The sequence below is a fragment of the Nannobrachium achirus genome (genome assembly GCF_963921795.1).
Source record: "Nannobrachium achirus genome assembly, chromosome: 6".
Taxonomy (NCBI): Eukaryota; Metazoa; Chordata; class Actinopteri; order Myctophiformes; family Myctophidae; genus Nannobrachium; species Nannobrachium achirus.
The window spans coordinates 60,344,396-60,359,547 of record NC_137815.1 but is presented as its reverse complement, the minus strand read 5'-3'; the positions used below and the strand labels follow the sequence as shown (position 1 = coordinate 60,359,547).

The 15,152-nt window shown below is 41.3% G+C and overlaps 1 protein-coding gene across 4 annotated transcripts; it reads left to right on the top strand.

Moving 5' to 3' along the window:
- Positions 1-3,923: 3,923 nt before the first annotated feature.
- Positions 3,924-11,757, top strand: LOC308286790 (uncharacterized protein). Of its 4 annotated transcripts, none has more exons than XR_013962121.1 (12): positions 3,924-4,493; positions 6,091-6,721; positions 6,840-6,947; positions 7,086-7,657; positions 7,765-7,841; positions 7,941-8,118; positions 8,373-8,449; positions 8,563-8,778; positions 9,066-9,108; positions 9,294-9,418; positions 9,752-9,915; positions 10,304-11,757. XR_013962121.1 is itself a non-coding variant. In XM_080727915.1 (8 exons), exons 1-8 carry the CDS (start codon positions 4,011-4,013, stop codon positions 8,579-8,581), a joined length of 2,145 nt encoding a protein of 714 aa, XP_080584041.1. In that variant the 5' UTR covers positions 3,924-4,010; the 3' UTR covers positions 8,582-8,843. The 4 variants fall into 4 exon arrangements, 1 of the variants encoding a protein (XP_080584041.1); XR_013962122.1 differs by having other exon boundaries at positions 9,066-9,127; XR_013962123.1 differs by having other exon boundaries at positions 9,066-9,418.
- The last annotated feature ends 3,395 nt before the right edge of the window (positions 11,758-15,152 follow it).

The following is a 15,152-nucleotide window of genomic DNA, read 5'->3' as shown; positions in this document are numbered from 1 at the left end:
AGAGAGAGAGAGAGAGAGAGAGAGAGAGAGAGAGAGAGAGAGAGAGAGAGAGAGAGAGAGAGAGACAGACAGACAGAGAGAGGGAGAAAGACATGCGGTTTCCCCGCATTCAGACGCTATAAGAATTACTGGAGCATGCCTCCAGGAGATATGCACGCTAGTGAGCACACCTTTCTAGTTCATTTTATTTCCTCCATCACAGGGCAGTGCAGCTGACTATCCACTATATCTCTGACTCAGCAGCAACATCACTGCCATCACAAAGAAGGCCCAACAGCGTCTCTACCCCCTCCGTCAGCTGAAGAAAGTTGACCTTCCCATCCCAGCCCTGACTATGTTCTACAGGGGTACCATCGAGAGCCTTCTCACCTACTGTTTCACCTCCTGGTACGGGAACAGCACAGTGGAGGAGAAAAAACAGCTACACAGAACTGTAAGAACAGCTGAACGGATAATTGGTACCTCACTGCCATCCCTGGCAGACATGTACCAGCAGCGATGTTTGAGAAGAGCCACTGGCATCATAGGGGACACCACACACCCCTTTCACGGCCTGATCTCCCTTCTGCCGTCTGGTAGGAGATACGGGAGTATAGGTGCCAAGACAGAGAGGATGAAAAACAGTTTTCTCCCCCAGGCAGTTAGACTTTTGAATGTAAATCTCCCTGGGAGACAGTAAATGAACTGATGAACTGATGAACTTGTGAGCCTAATTATGAACTTAAAGGGATGAACCTCTAATTCAGTTTTGATACTGTTTTTATGGATGTGCTTTTTAATGAGTAGTTTTTAGGATTTATTCTTATTATTATTAGATTTGCTGCACTGTTTGTTTTTATTCTTTTATGAATTGCTGTCTTAAACTAGGAGAAACACAATTTCGTTTGCTCTTTCTAAATCTGCTTGCAGACAGAAAGGGATGAATGACAAATAAAGCAAACTTGAACTTGAACTTGACTCTCTCACCACCTCATGCCTACAACTTAAAAAAAAAGAATCATTGCAGCTCTGTGTTTGGTACCCAGTGGTATCCATGAGGCCAACAAGCAGGTCAGGCACAGCCACGGGCAAGTGAATTCAATGTCAGTGAATCACGAGTTGTGAGTGACTCGGGAGTACTTCGTGTACTGTACAATACAACACATCTCCAAGAAAACAAATCTGTCTCCAAGATTCAGCCAGCAGCAACCCTCACCTTACACACACACAGGGGCGTCACTCCAAACTATGGGCGCTGCGCTGGGTACAAGGATTCACTGCGGGGCCCCCCGTGAATGTTAACTATTGACAAATAGCAGATATATAAAGCTCACTGCGAGCTTGTAGATCTGCTATTTTTGAAAAATTGTGAAAATGTGTGCAAGAAACCTATGTTTCCATGTCAGTGGTGCTCAAACTTTTTCATGTCAAGGACTCCCAAGATGATATGTATTTGGCCACGGACCCCCATCTCAAAATATTTAGCTCCAGGGACCCCCCAGAAACAAAATCTGAGTTACAAATGTTCGCTTAAAAAATACATATATTAAAGATTTGCACACACGACTTTTAAAAATAGCAGATCTACAAGCTCACAGCTCGGCACTCGGTGCCGCGCTGTGAGCTTGTATATCTGCTATTTTTCAATAGCTAAAGTTACTAGGGCCCCACATTGGGCCCTAGTAACTCAGTCCCACCCCCCCCCCCCCCCCCCTTGTGGCACCCCTGCACACACACACACACACGCACACACACACACACACACACACACACACACACACACACACACACACACACACACACACACACACACACACACACACTTGACAGCGATTGAATAATCCACAATATCAGCATGGTGGATGAATTCCAAAATATAACACAGTAATGAAAGTTGATGCTCATGTGTGAAAACACTGAGTGGGAGAAATGTGATTGGAGTCAAAGTAATCTAGTTTCATGTAATCAGATGAATATAGTACTTCGTGAATGGAAAGTCTTGGCTCCATCTGCTATCAAGCTGTCGATTCAATAACGTATCCTTCCCGGTACGGTACAGAATCCACTTAAGCAAAGGTTGAGACCTGATGATATGACTAGACATTCAGGAGGCCTCGTCTTATATTCTTCATGGAAGTTTAGAAAGACAAGACAATGGACAACTATGTCCTGACTTTGTCCCTTCCTACTTTATAGACACAGAACTGATACATAACATAAGGTAATATGCACTCATATGCAATATAAAATCCTGAGGTTTAATTTACTGTAACTCAGTTGCTCAGAAAACTTTCAACTGCAGGCTCAGAGTTATATTAACATTCAGGATTGTACAGTGTGTATACAGTATTTGGCAGAGTAGCCCTAGAGGCCCAGAAGCCTAATATCTCCCTTGGCCATAGGGGGGGATACCTCTTTGGAAGAGTAGAGTAGATGTTGTCCAGGGGGTTACATACAATAGCCTATGTACTGTATAGTTTGAATTGAATGCATATTTGGACTATTATTTTAACCTCAACAAAGATTTCCACATACAGTAACGCTTGCTGCATTGTGTAAACATTCTGTGTATTCATTGTACTTGGCGAATAAAGAGTTTCAGATAAAAAAATTTGACTGTGGTGGCATAGTCTGACCTCTCTCAGTTCGAACAGTAGCAGCATGCCTTTAATGTCACAAAGAAAGGCAAATGTGTTATGCTGTTTCTTTTTAAATGAAAGAAAATGGGTCGAACTCATAATACTGTGCACATTAGTTAATAAGATGCATCTTACACGCTTGAGTTAGCATTAACTTATTCATACAAACAATGCTTGTTATTTACACGATTTGATAAGTGGAAGAGTCTGATTCCACATCAGCCCCTCGGAACAGAATATTCCCGGAATGAAAAATCAATGTAGCCTTCATTAGTGTCGAGCAAAGATCTCTATGCCACTCAACCGACATTTACAAATGTATAGCGAATGTGAGATGGATAAGAATAGTCTGTGTGGGGGTGTTAACCCCAGACAACATGTCGATGCTGGAGACCCGTTCATTCTAACTAATGAGATTAGCTGACTGCATAGTATATTGTCGTGGTCGGGTGGAAACCTTGTAAGTCCAAGACTGTTTGTTTTGTATTTGTCACTTTAAAAATGAACTAAACTAGTGAAAATAGCAGATCTACAAGCACACAACGCCTCGCATCGCTAGGCGTTGTGTGCTTGTAGATCTGCTGTTTTCACTACTTTTGTGCGACAGTCTTGTATGATGAAGCAGGTTTACTTGGTGAAAGAAATGTACTTATACGAGGTTTCTGCCCGACAGTGACGATATGCAACTTTGTCTATTCTGTTGCCGTCTGTACAACACCAATGGCACTCACATTTTTTACTTAAGTAAAAGAATCAATACTGCAATCAATGTAGAAATACTCTGTTAGGGTGCCCTCACACCAAAATACCTATGAGAGTGGAATCCGTGCTCCGCAAATGCATTTCAATGGGAAGGGAGCGTTTTTTGCAGAAATCCTCTGCTAGGTATTTTGGTGTGAGGGCACCCCGTTACAATAAAAGTTTGGGTATAAGTGTTGGTGTAGAAAATGTACTTAAAGTACCAAAAGTAGACTAGAAAGTATACTCATTATGCAGAATGTCCCATTTCACAAGTTTTCAAATGTGCAAAATGTACGACACATTGTGAGCTTGTGGATCGGCTATTTTCTAACGGCTGAAATGTATAGGGCTGAAGTAGCCTAGTAAACGACCAACTTCCGTTCTCCAGGAGGATTCCAGAAGATTGGTCTAGCATGATACACAGCAGAAACGATTAGTGGGCGGGCGGAGGGGGCGGGCGCAGGAGCGCTGATAGACAACCCCTTCAGCCAATCACCGTAATAAACAAGACACGTCATCTCACCGCGCCGCTCTGTGTACTGTGCTCTGAGCCTAGTAGCCTAGTAGCAATAGTGCGACTCGTTACATGCAGCAGCAACACATCAACAACTGAAGACAAGCTACCGTTACCGTATCCATCCATTTGCCGTTATGGCGGAATCTTCCGTTAGCGATTGTTGCCGTCTCTGCAAAGAGAATTGTAGGAAAGGCGGTCGTTTAGCGCACACGAAGAAGATCTACGAGCGTGAGGGAGCTGACAACAAAAGCATTTTTCTGCGTCTGGCGTCATTTGGTCTACAGTTGAATCCACAGGACGACAAATCCATTCGCATTTGCATGAAGTGCTCCAGACAGGTTAAAGTGATTGAGGAGTCGTTCCAGACATTCAACAAATGGAAACTTTCCGAAGAAAGTGGTACCGAGTCTGCCGCGGGAAGCCAACCCTCAACTACTCCACCAAACATTACACCACCCAAGTCACAGAAACGGCTTAGATCGCTTTCTAAAACACCACGAAAACCCAAAAAACCAAGGACCCATCCCCCAACAACACCGAATCGCCCAACAACACCGAATCGCAAGTTGACGCCACTCAAAGCCCCTGGGACAGTCACTAGACAAAGTGTACTTGAGGTAAGAAGTTTACACCATGTACTAAAGCATTGTTGGTTCTCCAAACCTTTTCATGTCAAGGACCCCAACATTGACACCTATTAGCCCGCGGACCCCCATTTGAAAAGATATTCTATGTCCCCCATATTTAGAACCTTTGTTATGGTTCTATCAGTGTTTCTCAGCCATTTGTTATCTAAAAGACCCCTTGCTTGACACGCATGGACCCCCATTTAATGGCATTTCCAATTTTGAGACCCCGATTTATATTGTAAAATCTTCCACAATATAACTGAGTCAAAATCATAGGCAATTCTGTGACTAAATCAAAATCACATGTCTATAACAGCACTGATATTCTGTAAGTCAAGCAAGTTAAAAAATAATAAGAGAGAACGTTTTCATTTATCAGGGGTCTTCAACGTTTTCAGGCCAAGGATCCCCTTTGCTGAGAGAGAGAGATGTAGCAGGGACCCCCACTATATATATATATATATATATATATATATATATATATATATATATATATATATATTGTATACAATTGTTTGCAGATAAAAAATGTTCATAGATTTCTTAGACAGAGTAGACTTGTTTGACAGTGTATGTTGGATTAATGTGTATTTTTAGTCATTAACCACATGCACATCTGTCCTGTTTGAGTCTCTAAAACACATTCTGAAGAATGTGACTTCTCCTCCCACTCTCTCTGTGTGTGTGTGTGTGTGTGTGTGTGTGTGTGTGTGTGTGTGTGTGTGTGTGTGTGTGTGTGTGTGTGTGTCCATTGCTGAAAGTGTCTCATCCCCTACACATGCACACAGTGTTGTGGGAGGAGAAATTCACATTCTTCCGAATTATCTGTGTGTGTGTGTGTGTGTGTGTGTGTGTGTGTGTGTGTGTGTGTGTGTGTGTGTGTGTGTGTGTGTGTGTGTGAGTGAGTGAGTGATGAAAATCTTGAACTCAAATCTTTGCTTCTGGGGGTCCCTGGAACTAAATATTTTGAGATGGGGGTCCGTGGCCAAATACATATAATTTTGGTAGTCCCTGACATGACAAAGTTTGAGAACTACTGATAGCAACATAGGCAACGTTTTTTTCAGAAAACTGTTAGGATTTAGAAGACATTTGTAGAATGTGCCTATCATCTGCTCTCCTTTTCCCTCAATACCCAACCTCTTTGCCAGAAATAGAAGATCTACAAGCTCACAATGCCTCCTCGCAGCGCGAGGCGTGGTGAGCTTGTAGATCTGCTATTTTTGTCTAATGTTTCATTCAGAATAGGAATGCTAGGGTTCATGTAAAAAGAATCCTATCACACATAGATTTGGTGGCCTCCCAGTAGTAACTCTGAGGACCCCTGTTGAAGACCCCTGAACGGGAAAACAGTTGCATTTTGCAACTGTTTTCCTGTTTAAATGTACAATTGATAACGTTTTACTTGGCCATTCCATATTCTCTTTGGTCTACACTGCTCTGCATAATTGGAAATGTTAGGCTCAAAGCCCTATTAGCATTACTTATTTTATTGATAACTGAAGCTGTAGCCTATATAAACCTATAATTATTGTTCAGTCAACAATATTGCAAATAGTAATGCACTCTCTGTTTAATCTTTCAGGTAAAGATTCACTACCCTTCAGATCAAACAAACACATTGAAATGCCCCCCATCCACAGCAGGCATTGTGGAGAATATAGCAAAGGAGAAATGGTCAACTGCTGCTAATCTCATCCTTAAACATGACATACTGCTGAAGACAATCCAAAGCTCTATGTACACCCTCCTGGATGATGAATGCCAGAGACTTTGCCAGAGGAAAGATTTCATGCTCTTTCATTGTACTCCCAAGGACTTGAAAGCCTTCTCATTTGCCAAGCTGAGGTCAGATCTCCAGCGTCTGGCTCCATTTCTGTTCAGTCTGTTGTCCACCGTCACTAAAACATCACCACTTCACACCTGTGCTGCTGCAGCTATACTATTGAGAGGAAGAAATGAAAAACTCACATCTGCATTTGCATATTACATTAACGCTGTTCTCCAGTATGGTGGTGCAAAAAAGGCTGTTTTCCAAAGACTATGCAAGTTGGGGATTTCAACCAGCCATGACACAGCAGTCAGGAAGCAACATGCACTGGCAAACACATGTGGTGATGCACTTCAGCAGCTCAAAGCTGCAAACGAATTGATCCTCAACCAGCAAGACTCAGATGGGGACATCTGGAGATGTTTGGAAATGCTTGAGTTATCTGGTAAGAGGGAAGGTTTTGGTTTAACATACAAGGTTAAAATGATTTTTTATTTAAATTTATTTAAATGTAATCGTTTTGAATGGTTTACCAATACATTATTTGAATCTTATTCCTATAGAGGGAGCAACACCGAGCACTTCAGTAGCAAAAGAGGCAACTGTCACAGGAGGCATGGAGGAGGGACCAACTACTGCAAGCACTTCGGTGGAAATGCTTGAGTTATCTGGTAAGAGGGACAGTTTTTGTTTAACATGCATGGTGAAAATGGAGTTGATATTTTCTTAGTATTTTTTAATTCTCAGAGCCTTAGATGTAATAGTTTTGAATGGTTTACCAATACATTATTTGAATCTTATTCCGATAGAGGGAGCAACACAGAGCACTTCAGCATCAAAAGCGTCAAGTGTCACAGAGGACATCCCAGACATGGAGGTGGGACCAGCTACTGCAAGCACTTCACAACAGCAGACCATCAAAAAACTGGATTTCAGTTTATTGATGTCTGATGAAGATGACAATGTCTTGCCATCATCAAAACCTGCATCACCACCAGCAAACCTGGACACAACCATCCAGCCACCACCCAGCTATTCAATAATCTTTGACAATCTGGACTTCACCGTGACCACACACTATCAGTCAATAGATCAAACCAACAAATCCATACACTGGACTCACCACATGGCTGTGGAAGACAGAGTACCTACCCACCACCTCAGCAACGAGAGACCACCACAGTCTGTCGCACTCGAAGAGTATGAAATTCTGAATTCTCTGCCTGACCATGACACTCAATACACCATGCGAAGGGAGTTTGTTGCCCTCGGAGCCAGAATACTCACCCAACATCTGGACGCCCTCAAGCCCTTAAGTGATGTTGTGATCAGTCACATTCCACACGAGTATTCTGAGAACATGACAAAGGCCTCCACCCATGTAAGTGCTGTGAAACAATGTAATTGCCCTTAACTGTCTCTTTGTATGGCTATAGACCTAAACCTGTTTTATATTTTGATTATGATCAATATATTGTCTCTTCATAGCATCCCCTTGGTCTCTTATTTAAAAATGAGAACCAGACTAGTGACCTGACAGACATTCTTCATCATATCCATAGAAAGTAAGTACTTTAAAATATGAATTGTGTGAGTGTTTAAGAGGGAAAGAGAGACCGATGATGTTACTGGATGGTGTGATAACAGCCTTGTATATTTTGTAGCTATGTTCCAGAGGGCAAGGATGGCGTGTCAACGATCCTGGTTGGAGGTGACAGGCTAACTGAGAGTGCCAGTCGCAACATACAGAAAACCTACGCAAATGGACCATCACCTGAAAAAAGACTTGAAGGAATGGTTTTCAAGTTTGAAGACTGGCACGCTATCAGAAACCTTTTTGAAGTAAGACAATTTTAATTGGTCTAATACTAAAATAAAAGTTTGGGCTGTCCCTGAATATCATTTTGCTACACAGAAGTGTGGTGCACAAAAATAAGATGTTGATGCAATTTGAACCACCATGTTTGATTAACATTTAAAAATGCATTAAAGAATATAACCTAAGCATTCTAATGATTTGGAAATAACTAACTAATGGCATAGAATCTTTAAAGTTGTTTCTGCTATGGTGTAAAGTAATATAAAATGTCATTCAGATATATCACAAGATCTTCTTTGATGATGCATCTGCCAAAGACCAAGGTACCTTGGTCTCCAACATGAACAGGCTCAGGTTTGTAAAAGCATTGCACTCAAAATGTAACCAGTCATATTCAAAAATACCATTAATGTAATCTCTGTCTTCACCTGTTTTTTAACTGTATGTTCTGTCTGTTTGTTCTGCAGTGCACACCGGCCCCCATGAATTTTGCATGTGCATGTGTGTTTGCGCGCACGCGTGTGGGTGTGTGTGTGTTGTGTGTTTGCGCGCACGCGTGTGGGTGTGTGTGTGTGAGTGAGTGTGAAAGAGAGATTGTGAGATGTGAGAGATACGCTTGTTGCCTTTCTCCAGTGAACGCCAGGCCAACATGAATTAAGGCTCGGTATGAAAAGTTTCAACTGGTTAGTTTATTCTTTTTCATTGTATTACTGTGTGTGTGTGTGTGTGTGTGTGTGTGTGTGTGTGTGTGTGTGTGTGTGTGTGTGTGTGTGTGTGTGTGTGTGTGTGTGTGTGTGTGTGTGTGTGTGTGTGTGTGTGTGTGTGTGTGTGTGTGTGTGTGTGTGTTGTGGGTCGTCCTTTCTCCAGTGAACGCCAGGCCAACATGAATTAAGGCTCGGTATGAAAAGTTTCAACTGGTTAGTTTATTCTTTTTCATTTTATTACTGTGTGTGTGTGTGTGTGTCTGTAGTCCTTTCTCCAGTGAACGCCAGGCCAACATGAATTAAGGCTCGGTATGAAAAGTTTCAACTGGTTCGTTTATTCTTTTTCATTTTATTACTGTTTGTGTGTGTGTCTGTAAGGGAGAGAGGCACCGTAAAGTGCTAGTCTCGTAGACCATCAACTGCCTGAAAATGCAGTGGTTTGCAAGGCTAGCATAGTGCAATGTTAATCATAACAAACTGTTAATATTTCTTAGGTGCAGTAATGCAAAGAAGGGCCCCCGTACTGCATTTAATGCATACAAACAGTTCATAGAGCTTGACACGACGGCACTTTTCCTGGCGGCAGCAATGACCCGTTTTAAGCTGAAGGATGTTACTGGTATAGTATTTTGTCAGTTCATATTTTAATTCAAAATGTGTATTTACAGGTAATAATTATTTACTAGTCTGGCTTTAGCCAGATTGATAACATGGATTCACTCACACGTTCCTCCACGGTATCTGTCTGGACTTCGACCCATAGGGAGAGAGTATGAGAAACTGTTTCAACCGAACACCGCTGTCACTTTCCCATACTCACTCCCTATGGGCGAAGTCCAGACTGATACCGTGGAGGAACGTGTGAGTAAATCCATGTTATCATTCTGGCTAAAGCCAGGAAAATTATTTCCATAAAGACAGTGTTTTTTCCTTTTACCATTACCGTTAACAGAAGTCCCAGAGGGATTCATTCCGGACCACATAAGGAACTCAGAGGATGCAGAGGAGCAGAGGACCTGGTTGCACGATACAGTAGCTCTAGTTGTGGACAGCTTCAACATGAGTGACCAGTTTGCCGTTCCCACTGAGCTTTTTGCCGAAAAACCACCACCTAAGGTATTTAAACGTTTGCATGATTGTATTTTATTTGTACGCCTTTGTAGATGAGGCTGTGCTGTGTAGACTGAATGTATGTATGCATGCATGTATATCTCGTAAACCGCCCTTCTGAATTCTCATTTATTCTCAAGAGATCTTTTGGAATCCTCCTCGATAACGTAAGTTAGTGCTTTACTAGGCTAATGTATGTATGTAAACTGTCCTGAAAAATATGCTAACCATACTTTTTAAGATATTATTGCAACCTTCCTTACTTTTAAATCACACAACTAAAGGAAAATGCACCGTTTGACAATACCATGTTTGTCCCACCACCTGTCTTAGTAGTCACAGTACACTATAGTCCAATGTCTCTCTTTTAATTCTCACACTGTTGTCTCCACAGAAACAGCTTAGGTGCCGCTTTGAAGGATGCTCAAAGACCTACAAATACAGCAAGGCCCGTGACACACATGAGCGCAAATCCCACGACCTCCAGCTACAACCAGATCTACCCATCTCCTCACCCACCTCCAACAGGGACCACAAAAAAGAGCATTCGGAGGCAAGATTAAGCTTTGGGTTTTTATTGCTAAGCCTCCGAGATGCAGTGAAGGAAGGAGATGGTGAGAGACTACTGAGGCTGTATAGGGTGGCCCTTCCTATTTATAAGGCATATGGGCACACCAACTATGCCTACAGTGTCTTCCTGCAATCAGTCCAAGTGAATGCCACTCTTCCACCCAAGTTGGCCCACAGCCTCAAATGGAACCGGTTCTGGAACACCAGGGGGGGAAAAGGAAATAACCTGAGCCTAGACTTGCATCTGGAACATTTGAATAATTTCCTCAAGTCATTTTTGAAGGGCCTTGGTTCAAACATGAAAGAGCGATCTGCTGACAGAATTAGTAGGTCCATCGGTGTCCTCAAGCCCTTGCTGGATGCCACAGACAAGGAGCTGAGAGTGGCAAGGCAAAGTGGCAAGCATCGCACACCTGACCAGACCAAGGAAATCCTAACACTTGCAGAGGTGGCAATGGAAGGAGAGCTCTTCGCAAGTCATCCCGGCAGAGAATTCAAGGCCTTCCCTGGTTTTGACCAGAACATCTATTCCAAATTAGATTGGGCCAAATTTGTTGAGTGGATGCTTCTTAAACTGATCGAATTTAGAAAGAATCCAGTTTGAAACCAGTTATTTTGTCTCCCATTTCACATGTTGTCCCTGTCTGGCCAAAACCTCTTAACTCTATTTTCGAGGTTTAGATTTTTTGGCATAAATAAGGGCTATTGACCGCACTTTACAGCTGAGTGTTGGGTTAAATAATTTTGAAACAAAATGGAAAATGGCAAAAAGTGCTTGGGACAAAACCTCAACTCCACACTTTCTGCCTAACCAACTAACTGTTTTCATAAATATGTGCTATTGAACACCCTTTATGTCTGTGTGTTGGTTAAAATAATATTGAAACAAAATGGAAAGTGTAAAGAAGTAAAAAAGTGCTTGGGACAAAACCTCCTTACTCCACACTTTATGCCAAACCAGCTCAATCCTTTTTTTTTTCTTCTTCATAAATATGTGCTATTGAACACCTTTGTCTGTGTGTTGTTTCAAATAATATTGAACCAATGCAAATTAGTAAAAAGCCCTTCGGTCAAAACCACCTAACTCCACTGGAGTTCATTTTCAAATTGTTCAAAAATAGCAGATGTAAAAGCTTGCAGTGCAGCACAAAGTGACACACTGTGAGTTTTTATATCTGCTATTTTTGATTGGCCTATGTAAAATGGTGAAAGACCGATGCTTTCCTAGTTTTAATGGCTTAACTGCTTGTACGGGGCCATTTACTGTAGATATGCACAGCTCAGAAAGTGCCATTTGTCCATAATCATTTATTTTATTTGTACACATGTAAATGTTATTTTTAAGATTATAATTACTTGTTTATTTCTCAAATAAAAATTATTTCAACCACAACTTGTAATTCTTTTTCATAAAGCGCTATTGAGTTGATACAGCAACTTCATAGTTGAGTTGAGTATGTGTACTTTAGATTGTAAACTCAATGGCTAGAGCACTAACTTTACAAAAGAATTGTTCACCAGGCTTTGGATCTGATGGCTTCTCAGTTTCTCTCAAATGGGGGAACGTGTACATCTAGGGGTAGAAAGAGGTACTTCAGAGAAAATGTAATCATTTCTTACATTATTGAAGCCCAAAAAGTTTGAGAACCATCTGATGGGTGCTCATTAGTTAGGAAAGTAATATTACAGGAGGTCTTGCTTGACGTCAATCACCCCAGATTTATTGCAAACCATGAAATAATATGGGAACTCCATCTTCAAATTCTTACATTAAGATTGAGCCATATAAATAGACAAAGCATATTGATCTGCTGTAGGTCGTGTTCTGTCTATTGCTCAAAGATGCCAATATAAACTTTATTTGAAGATTAATACCTATCTGCACCAAAATCTGTGGTGGTTTGCAGTCTTTTTCATATCAGTTCCCATTATTAGGCATTTAGCCTCTCGGACCCCAAACTTATTTTGTCCAAAATGACACGCTGTTGTACCATAGTAGAGATGGAGACGTTGAACAAAACCATTTTCTACATTCTAATTGTGAAGACTTCTTGAAAATGTAATGCTGCTGTTTAACAATAATTCTGTTTTTGAGAGTGTGAAATAAAACCAACAGGAAATGTAAGGATCCTCTTTTTTTTGCTGGGGACCATCTGAACTCCTAGCACTATTAACATAGTTATTGGCAGTCTCAATTGAAAAAACAAAATTGAGTATCAAACAGTGAGATTTTTATTCATTTGCATTAAGAAATGTACAAAATTGCGACTCAAAGGCAAATGAGCATATTCGATGCTCAGGCAAAATTCAATTGTCATCATCTGAGCTGGAATTTGAATCCTCGTCGGATTCACAGTATGCATCGTTATCTTTCTTATCAAAATAACCACGGTAATACAAATCTGGTTCACAAAAGCTATCCTGGGGAGAGGCAGGCAGCGTATCTTCAATGTCATGAAATACATCATTGATCACTTGCAATATGTGCCTTGCATGTTTGTGGCTTAAGACAGGAAGATGTTTAACAATGTAGTCTAGGTCGAAAATGTGCGCACAATTTTCCAAAACAGCAACAATCAACTGATTGCTAAATCCTGTACAAAGTGCCTGGCTAGTGAAGAGATATGGCTTGTTGGCAACCAAATCATTCTTGTACTTTTCTAACAAGTCCTTGATTAAGGTTCTCTGATTGCGTGTGACCTCCCTCGACTTCAAAGGCACAAACTGCTTTTTCGGCAACTCATAACTGGGAAGAGGTTCGACACAAACACCTGATGCATCACATGAACAAGACTTATGACAATATGTACAGCAGAAATGCCCTGGCTCAATACTTTGGGTATTCTCTTCAAAAGGACTATACAGTGCTTTTCTGAAGCAGCCGTCTTTGCTGGTCTTCATTACCTCTTTTACCCCCTTATCCACATGCATTGACTGTTTTGTGTTGATTACAACTGCGTGTGATTGCAGTCCATTTCTCCCAGCCCTGCCAGCCTGTTGGACTATCGATTCTGTGTCGTTTGGTGGACCAAACATCACCACATGAGAGATGTTGGGAAAGTTGAGGCCCATACCCAGGGCAGATGTGGCAACCACCACTCTGCAATTACCCTGTCCATTCAGTGAACGAATCACATAGTCCTTCAGTTCTGGATATGTGTATGCATGGAAAATGCTAATCAGTTGAGTCTCCGTCTTCTGCTCTGGGTCTCTGTCTAACCAGGCATCATCCTCTAGTTCCGCTTTTAGGTAGCAGTACACATCACCTACTGACTTAAATGCACGGCAGTAGATGATGATCGGCGCCATCGCTGTTGCCTTGGCTCGAACCTCATCCACTATCCAGTCCAGACAGTGTAGTTTTTGTAGTTTTGGTTGAGAGACCAGTCCTAGTCTGATGTTACTTCTGTTAGGGCTCACGGTCAGCCGTTTTGCTTTCTCCATGTGCAGAATTTTGATGACTCTGTTTCTGGACGCCATGTCTGCGGATGCTGTCAGAGCCAACACTGGTGTATCTGAACAAGACAAAAGAATAGAACACATGCCATGTTTATTTTATTGATCATAACTGTTGTCACAAAACAGCTATTTATTGCAGAACAGTACAATGGCAAACTACAACAGTGGTTCTCAACCTGTGGGTCCCCCCAGATGATTAACTTAATGTCCAACACTGTTTTTTCTCTCAACAGACCAAACCAACATAAAGTGTAAGTGTAAAGACTAGAGGGTTTATGCACATTTATAATTGACAATTTATTAAGTACTTTTTAATACCTCTAAAATGAGAAATTAAACATTGGCCAAATGTAATAGAGAGACATTGTGAAAATAGGTTAATTTCACAATAGCTGTGTTATACTAACTGTAATTCCTCTATTCTTAGTGCTTGTCAGGGTGGGGGGGTCCCCAGAGGTTGCGGGCTGAAAAGGTTGAGAGCCTCTAAACTACAAGACAGAAAAAAACAATTAAATAAAATTGCTAACAATAGATTAACCTGGTAAAACCATAACATGACCGTCTGGTTTAACACGCTACTAGATGAGAGACCGAACAAAACAAATAGAACAAACGAACATGACCAAGACAATGTAATTACATTTAAGCCACTACAGGGCCAATCTTACTCACTTTGTTTTGCAATGGATCGGAGTTCTCCAAGCTTTGCAAAGCTCTCTCTGAAGGCAGGCTTTCCGTCTTTACCTTGTCCCCTGAAATTAATATAGAAATAGCAGACAGTGTTTTATTTAGCATGTACACACAATGAAGCTGGTTAATCTTCCACATGTTTTCACAGATAACTGGGCCTAAATTATTTGTAGACTAGAGTGGGTTAGTGGGTTTATATATATATATATATATATATATATATATATATATATATATATATATATATATATATATACACACACACACACACACACACACACACAAATACAGAGGGAGTTACCAGAGTGACCAGGCTAGTCTACTACAACCAATGACACACAAAACAATTATAACTTGTTACACAGTATAGAAAATGTTTAGATTTACCATCTGTAGGTGCAGTGGACTTCGTCTACGACTATTCCCTTGAGGTTTTCGCGATAGACGGGATCGGCCAACATATTTCGCCACTTTTTATTCAACAACCAGTTCTCTGGACTGCCGAAAACAAGCTGGTAGCGTCC

Coding starts and splice junctions, on each gene's coding strand:
- LOC308286790 (XM_080727915.1), top strand. CDS start 4,011: ATGGCGGAATCTTCCGTTAGCGATTGTTGCCGTCTCTGCAAAGAGAAT. Junction 7,658..7,764: donor TGACAAAGGCCTCCACCCAT/GTAAGTGCTGTG, acceptor GTCTCTTCATAG/CATCCCCTTGGTCTCTTATT. Junction 7,842..7,940: donor CTTCATCATATCCATAGAAA/GTAAGTACTTTA, acceptor TATATTTTGTAG/CTATGTTCCAGAGGGCAAGG.